Source organism: Oxyura jamaicensis, chromosome 5 (assembly GCF_011077185.1).
Source record: "Oxyura jamaicensis isolate SHBP4307 breed ruddy duck chromosome 5, BPBGC_Ojam_1.0, whole genome shotgun sequence".
Lineage (NCBI taxonomy): Eukaryota > Metazoa > Chordata > Aves > Anseriformes > Anatidae > Oxyura > Oxyura jamaicensis.
In genome coordinates this window covers 19,292,489-19,300,761 of record NC_048897.1, presented here as the reverse complement: position 1 = coordinate 19,300,761, position 8,273 = coordinate 19,292,489, and the positions used below count along the sequence as shown (strand labels likewise).

The window sequence follows — 8,273 nt, the reverse complement described above, 5'->3', positions numbered from 1 at the left end:
AGGCGGCCCCGCGCCGGGCCCCCGACCCCCGGCACTCGGCGGCGCCGAGACCGCATGAACAATAGGCGGCCCGCCCGGCCCCGCCGCCCCCCGCCGCGCCCGGCTGCCGCGGGCGGCCCCCCCTATGGAGCAGCCTGGCCATGGAGCCCCTGAGAGCGCCGGGCGCGGAGGGCGCGGGCGGCGGCGGGGAGGCGGCGGGCGGCGGGCCCCTCTGGACGGCCGTCTTCGAGTACGAGGCGTGCGGCGAGGACGAGCTGAGCCTGCGGCCGGGGGACGTGGTGCAGGTGCTGTCCCGGGACTCGCAGGTGTCCGGCGACGAGGGCTGGTGGACGGGCAAGATCGACCAGCGCGTCGGCATCTTCCCCAGCAACTACGTGAGCAGCGGCGTGCAGGGGGCTGGCCCCGAGCTGCGGGCCCGATACCCGCCACCCCCCGCCATACAGCGTAAGGAGGCCGGGCACTGGGAGCACCGGGGGGGTATGGGGGGTTCCCGCGTAGCCCTAACGGGAACCGCGGTGGGAGCCTGGGAGGCCCCGGCCTGGCCCTGCCGTGAGCCCTGGGGAGCCCGGCACCAGCCTGGCGGGGGAAGGCACGGCCCTTTTTCCACCCCTCCAGCGCCCTTCTGTCTTCCAGGCTCGCCGTTCTTTCCGGGGAGACCAAAGCTAGATCACCGAGGTAGTGTTCCTTTGGTGCCAGGAGCTGTTTCCCTTTGTTAAGCGCTGCGTTTCTAGGGGCTGGTGAATTTTCACGAAATGAATGAAGCTTCGTGGCTAGGCAGTGGTGGAGGCTCTGGGGGCTCTCCCTTCAAGAGCATCCTTAAAGAGACGTTGCTGGATGGGACACGGTTGCTCTCTGCGGTGTTGTTTCACTGCTAATAGTTGTTCAATATGTTCCTTGCTCCTAACCAAAAGTCATTATTTTTATATAGAAGAAGTTCTGTGTTAATTTGTGTTATCAGTATATGTTATCCCACTTGTCATTTATCTTCTTAAAAATTCTGTTCTAAAGCATACCTGAATGAGTCTTATATGAATTTGGAAATTGGGCCTGAGAGTTGCTTGATTAAGGTGCAATGCTGAAGGCATGAAGGGATTGGCTTGTTCCTAATTTCAGCGCTGTTTTGAAGCCTTTGGAGCCAGGCTTCAAGCCATTTCAGTTCTGCTTATTTTAGGTGTTGTGTACAGTTGTGGAAAGGGAAACAGTAAGGCATGGCTGTTACTAGATCCTGTTTCTCTATCAATATTGACAGTTCAGGCAAGAATAATGCTTGGGGGTGGGGGGCAAAGATAAATCATCAGATTAGTAGTTTTTTCTAGAAAGTGAAAAGAGTAAAAAGATGCTTTGTCCTATCTAGGACATATCTCCAAGGAATACAACTAATACCTTCTTATTCTTTGTCTCCTTGAAAGCATTTAAGTAAAAAACTCAGTAATTCAGAGCACTGCCCTTGGAACTGTGAAGGGACTAGGTTGGGCAGTGGGGGTGCTTTCTTCTCTGCTGGAACAGCAGAGATTTTCCTTCCCCCATATGCAAAAAACAGTGCAAATGTTTAGTAGGTTTTACCTTTGAGGTAGTTGCGAAGAACTCTTTCTTCAGAAATTCTTGAAACCTTAGCTCCCCTCCTGTTTTGTCTGATTTTTTTGCCTGCTTTTGCACAGTCTTTGTAAATATGGCCTTCCTGCCCTATTATGCTTCTCACAGCCAGGGATGGTTCAGGAGCAGTTGTGGAGTTGCACCTTCCCCTTTTACCCTTGTCTTACCCTTCTGCTGCCCTAACAGGACTGCGCTACCTCTGTTCTCCCAAGTCAGCAGCCATATGTTCATGATGGAATAGAACTTGTTCCCCTGCAGTGAGTTTTTAATATGCTATAGGGCTATGGTGTTTTTTTTTTTTTTTTTTATAGAAGCAATGATTTGGACAGGTGGTAAGGTTGGTTGCTGTTGAATTGAATTTCCAAGTTTAACGTTATAAACCTCTCTGCCCTTTGCAAGGATTGAGGCTCACTTTGGAGCTGGTGTTGTTAGTTTGAAAGCTGTTTGGAGTAACAATCTGCTTGCTCACTGGACTACAGAATAAGAGTTTTCTGTGGCAGTAATGCAGGGTGTATCTCCAGAGATGTACACCTCTGTGGAGATGCTATTTTTAGTTGCTTTCCTGAAGTTTATCTTCATGTTTCATGAAGGTGTTGGAGTGCAAGTCCTTGAGATTTTGTTTCCACTGAGAGCTACGATAGCAAGTAATGGTGTGCTGTCTTTCAGCCATCGGGGTAGCATGCTTGAATCTTACCTCAAGGGTATCCTGACGGTACAAGTGTGCTCTCCCTGTGGTGCCTGTCGAGGCTGTCAGCAACGGGTCCGTTTGGAGGACTCTCATCCGCACTGTGGGCTCATAGGCACTGCAGACCGAGTTAAATAGCTTAATCATACGGTATAATAAATAGCAATTAAATAGCAGCTACTTTGCAGTTGGGTGATGAGGCACTGGAACAGGTTGCCTGGAGAGGTTGTGGGGGTTGTGGATGCTCCATCCCTGGAGCTGTTCAAGGCCAGGTTGGGTGAGGCCCTGGGCAACCTGGTCTGGTGAGTGGTGTCCCTGCACATGGCAGGGGGGTGGAACTAGGTGAGCTTTGAGGCCCCTTCCAACTTGAGCCATTCTGTGACATGGCCACTGGTTCATGGCTGTGATTCCTTACCACAGTCCCCGGAGGAGTGATAGCACTTCACTTAAATTCTACGGCAATAAAACCAGCATGTTAAATGTTCCCATTGCCTGGACAGTTTAGTGCAGCATGTCCGACAGATGAAACTGGAGTTTAGAAAAGGGGGTTGACTGCTCAGAAATGTGAGAAAAATGAGTCTTTTGTGCACTAGGGTAGATGTGAAGATAAAGAAACTAACTCAACATAAAATACTTTAAAAAAAAAAAAAAAACATACAAACAAAAAAAAAAAACACAAAAAAACTTGTCTGCAGATGGTCTGTTCTACTGATGAAGCTACCCGTGAGGGTGAGGTACTTTGTCTGTGTTAAACATATTGAAGCTAAAGCAAAGAGCATGCTTGCATATGAAAGAAATTTTAGAACTGCGTATGTTGCAGTGCAACATATCCAACTTCACGTGGAAGCATAAACCTCTGGCCTTGTGCCCCGGAGTGACTCTGGTTCCCGTGTGCACCCAGCAGGGGTGCGGTGCTCCTGAGGTCTGGTTTGTTCGGGGCTGCTCCTGGAGCCGCTCCCGGCGCCGTGCCCGGAGCTGTCCGTTCAGCACCGCGGGAGGCGGCAGGAGAGCACCCGGTGTCCTCAGAGCCTGTTTTGCCCGGGACTGGCAGCTCCTTTCATGTGTTTTCAGTGAAACGCTCCTGTGGTGTCTGTAGGTACTGTCGACATAGTCTTGTTCTAAAATTTCTGTGCTTCTGGTCAGAACTTACACCTTTGTCTTTGCTCAGCTGTAGCTCCTGAGTTTTTGAACACCAGGACTCTTATTGTAGGAGTGAAACCTTCTTTGGCTTTAAATCAGTGTGTGTAAATCCTTGGAGTTCAAAATGTTAACCAAAAGATGCATTCAAGTAGTGGACAGAAAGTGTTCTGAATGGGAAAGAAAGGGCCTTTCCCCTTTTGGAAGACATTCCTGGTCAGTTTTCTACCTTGTTTCTCACCAACCTGTTGGTCGTGGAACACTAAAAGAACACAGGCATCCTTATTATGCACTATATATAATATGTATTAGTCAAAAATGTTTTTCTTACTGCTAGCCCAATATACTCAGTATGCACAGTCTGATCCATCTGTTTGTTGCACTATCGTAAGTAATGTCAGAGCTGGCTGACATATCTCATGGGGAACAAGTCTGCACAGCTTGTAGAAGTGTGGAAGAATAAGCTTGGTTTGGGAAGGACTAAAAGATCATTACTGACAGTTGAAAAAAACAAACATTAAAATACAGGACAAATGCAGAAGATACATTTGGGGTCAACTTTCAGCTCCATCGTAGTAAGTACTGTAGTCCTGTCAGTGAAGATTAGTCTGTGGGTTTCTCTTGTTTTATTTTTCAGAATCTTGTGCTGTCATCGAGGGCAAGAAATTGGGGTTTATCCTTACAGGGTTTCAGCATGTTAAGATGATTATATTTTAAGTGTATCATTGACCATTGTGATGTCAAAGCCATCACTGTTCACAGGGAATACTTTCTACTGGTTTTTATAAGACTGCAGGATCTGTTTTACCACACTCTTAATGAAATATTGTCAGAAGGGACGATTCCTTTCATTTGTATTGTTTTGAATAAAAAATGGCCCTTCTTCTAAGGGAAAGGGTGAGGTTGGGCAGCGTGGACCTTGAGCTGATCTTCAGGCTGCACAGTTGCTAAATGTTTACATTTCTTTTTTTTTTCTCCCTCTTTTCCTAGTCCTGGAGATCGACTTCTCAGAGCTTGTTCTGGAGGAAATCATTGGCATAGGGGGCTTCGGAAAAGTATACCGAGCTGTGTGGATAGGAGATGAGGTTGCTGTCAAGGCAGCTCGCTATGACCCTGACGAGGACATCAGCCAGACCATTGAGAATGTCCGCCAAGAGGCCAAGCTCTTTGCCATGTTAAAGCATCCGAACATCATCGCCCTCCGGGGTGTATGTTTGAAGGAACCGAACCTTTGCTTGATCATGGAGTTTGCCCGTGGAGGATCGCTAAACAGAGTGTTGTCTGGTAAAAGGATACCTCCTGACATATTGGTGAACTGGGCAGTACAGATTGCAAGGGGAATGAACTACCTGCACGAGGAAGCGATTGTTCCCATAATTCACCGTGACCTGAAGTCCAGCAACAGTAAGTGCTACGCACTGAACAGCTGTGGTGCTGGGGCGAGGTTTCGGAAAGAAATAGTACATAGCAAAGAGGGGAATAATGTTAATTTCACAGTCCTTTCTTGTGGACCACTGTATCCTCTAATTCAATCCCAGAGGGGTTTAGCTGTTTAAAATATGGTGCTGTAGATCACAGAAAACCTACAAATGCTTTCACTTCATAGAAACAACTTTTAAATGACTGGATGCAAAAGCAGCTATAATTGGAACATGCTTCTGTCATAGTTCTCATATTTATGATGTCTCTGTTTTATTGGCATTCCAGCAGACTCTGGTATGTTGGAATGTGCTGTTGAAATTAAAATGGGCATTCTGTTTTTACTTTTTGGAAGGATGAGGGCTCCTTTTGGAAAGATGAATGCTCCCAAGCTTTTATTTTACTTGCTAGATTTCGCTGTCTAGATGAGATACAAGCCTGATCTCCTTCTGGGAGATGTTACGCCATCTCTGCCAAATGGCAACTTCTCCCTGCCCCTCATAGAACTGGTGTTGACAGAAATGTTAATTCAGGTAAATTTAATGAATTTAATTTAATTTTAATTTATTCAGGTAAATTTAATGACAGTGTGGGGCCTAAAGCTCTGTTGCTTATGATTCTGGATTCCACTCCATGATTGTAATAGCATTGTTGTCTTCAATCTCAGTATTTTTGGTAACGTATCTATTTTTGCAAGCTTGAAACTGCCTTGAAGTCAGATGCATGCACAAAACCACTATTTGTGAGTGCGGGAACAAAATGCTGCAGTGACTTAAAGATCATCTCTCTTCTTGATGCCTGTGTGCAGCTGTTTGGACTTTCTTTCTGCTTATCTCTGTCTACATGGCAAGAGAAAACAGATCCCTGCATGTTAGTTGCAGTGGTGCACTAGGTGTGCTAGTGAGAACTCATTTTTATTTATGGCATGAGTTAATAAGAAGTGTTATGAACTGGATGGCTGAGATGCAGGCACATGCCCTCCTTTGCTTTGAGGGCAGTAACATCTAGCAAAGACGTCTGACAGATGGGAATTTTAATATCTTAAATAGATTTGCCAGAGCTAGCATTAACCATTACAATGCTATAAATTTCCACTCTGTGTAGACTCTCCCTACATTTTTTTGACATCAAGTCTTGTAACAGAGAGTTTACACAGTTTGTTGTGAAGGAAAAAATAAGTATTATTAACTGCAGTTAGTGAGTTTGAAAACAGAAACTCAGAGTTTTCAAGTTGGTTTGTACAATGCTATTTTTATACTGTTAAAGTGTCCATTCTAATTAAAAAGTCAAGGTAATCTCAATATCTGTAAAGATTTCCTAATATCTGACCTTTCTCCTTCCCTTACAAACAGCAGTATATATGAGCGGATTGATAAATGGAGAAGAGGGAATGATTGATTGGCTTGATTAATGGAGGGCAGGCTTCATCTGTGAATAAGAAATAATTGACTGAAGAATGGGGCCTCCTACACTTACCTAAGTAAATATTTACTGGCTTGTTTCCCTAATAGGCTGTTAAGAGCTTATTGCTAAACATTTTTGAGGTTTAGAACAAAAGCTATTTCTAAAAAGAAGTGCTGTTAGTTCCAGGCATTGCACTGTAGACTGCTAGCTGTAGAAGGGACATGTACCAAGCGGAGTACTAGGCAAACCAAAGGGACACCTGGCCATAGTGTCACCAACCAAACCCACATATAGAAAACACCTGTTTTGGCCGCAACAAGAATAAATGTCTCTTGTCACAATGATTCAGCAGTATGAGGCTTGGGCTGCACTGTAAATCTTCAGTGAGAAGTGGAGGGCTTTGGTAAATATGTTACTGGAAATTTTCTCATTTGGGAAGAATCAATAATAAAAGAAGAGGAACAGTGAGTGGGAATGTCTGTGGGAGAATTCAAAGACCTGTGTTTAGAGCAGAGAGGAGGAGAATTGTATCATTAGATTACTACAGTGGTGTGGACCTCTTTGGGCAGGGTGTTTTGTTGTCTTTTTTTTTTTTTTCAGTGGGAAATTGCCCCTAAGTATATACCTACCTTATGTTCAGGTAGGCTTAACTCACGGTTATCTGTAGGATAAACAACTTTGGATTTCTACATCCCGTCTTTTCAGAATACCATGTTTCTGCAGTGTTAATGTTCCTTTTCCACTGTACATAATGCACATGTTAGGAATTGCTCTGCTCTGTTTGCTTTTTGCAAGTTTTGTAAAGATTAGTGGACCATGCATATTATATGTTTTGCATTTTGTTTGCTTTTCTAATGTGCTTAGTTTTTTTCCATTACTGTGGATAATCAAGAACGAATTAGGTTGTTAGCTTTATGGCTGTAGAATTACAAGCCTGTAGCATTTTCTATGGCCAAGTTACCACCCGCCGACTGATAGACAGTGATGTGTCTCTGGAGAAGGAACAGCTTCTGCTTGCAAGAACTTGGAGAAGATTCTTGCAGACAACTTCTGTCACATACTGAACATCTACAAGTGCTGCAGAGCTGTCATGGGAACATCAGCTGCATTGGTCTACTGATTTGCACTGCCTTGGTTTAGTAATAGACACTTGTATGACTGATACATCTCATCTCCAAGAACCAGCTGGTAGCTGGGACTTGTGCTGTCTGCCCGAAGCTGCAGGAGGAGTCAGTCTGAGAGTTAGGGAACAAGATGGAGGAGTGGGAAAGAACAGCTGCCTTATTTAAAATCAACTTTTCTACTGCAATAGGAGAAAATGAGAGAATGGCTTGCTTTCAGAAGTCGACTTGTATTCAGGCCGATACAGATTGCATGAGGACAGTACTTTGTGCTGAACCTTCTAAAAATATTTTATGTTTTGAACAGTGAAATAAATCAAGTGAGCACCTTAATGGAAGTCTGAAAAATTACCCCACTATATACATACTAGGATTAGAAAAAATCTTTTTTAACCTGACATATTGTGGCTACATCCATGGACTCAACTAGTAGGTACCCAAAAAAGTCTTAGAATAGTTCTCAACCTTTTGGATGGCAGAGTATATAACAAGATTTTGATTGACTTTGGGAAGTAAGTTCCACTTGCATAGAGGCTGAATATTGTAGGGTTATTTGAATATTCCAGGAGGTGTCTGTTTTTTGAGACTTTCTCAATCAAAAAAACCACTTTCCAAACTGATTGCCTCTTTCCTCTGCTACTCAAAAATGTGAGCAACTTATTTCTGTTCCACAATTTTTTCTTCATTTATTTCTCCTTTTTATTATCTTGGCTTTCTAAAGCTAATGCATTTACGGTGTAGGAAGTGTCCTGAAAGTTTTAAATGCAATGTTCTTATGAGGCAGATTTTTAATATAAATTTCGGAGGTTCTGAGCTGCCTGTTTTGATTGCTTTGTGGATGTTATCAGGAAATGAGTATGTAAAATCTTTACGGAACAAATTGCATACCTGCGATTTATTTTATTACAGAGAAC

General features: G+C 44.3%; 1 protein-coding gene across 4 annotated transcripts in view; it reads left to right on the top strand.

Moving 5' to 3' along the window:
* The first annotated feature begins 13 nt into the window (after window positions 1–13).
* Window positions 14–8,273, top strand: part of MAP3K9 (mitogen-activated protein kinase kinase kinase 9) — a 57,486-nt gene continuing 49,226 nt past the window's right edge. For all 4 annotated transcript variants that reach the window (XR_004751197.1, XR_004751196.1, XM_035327099.1 and 1 more), the window contains exons 1-2: window positions 14–444; window positions 4,406–4,819. Coding sequence is in view for 2 of the 4 variants with exons in the window: in XM_035327099.1 (XP_035182990.1) it covers window positions 141–444; window positions 4,406–4,819 (718 nt within the window). In the remaining 2 variants the exon portion in view is untranslated. The remainder of the gene's footprint in view (window positions 445–4,405; window positions 4,820–8,273) is intronic.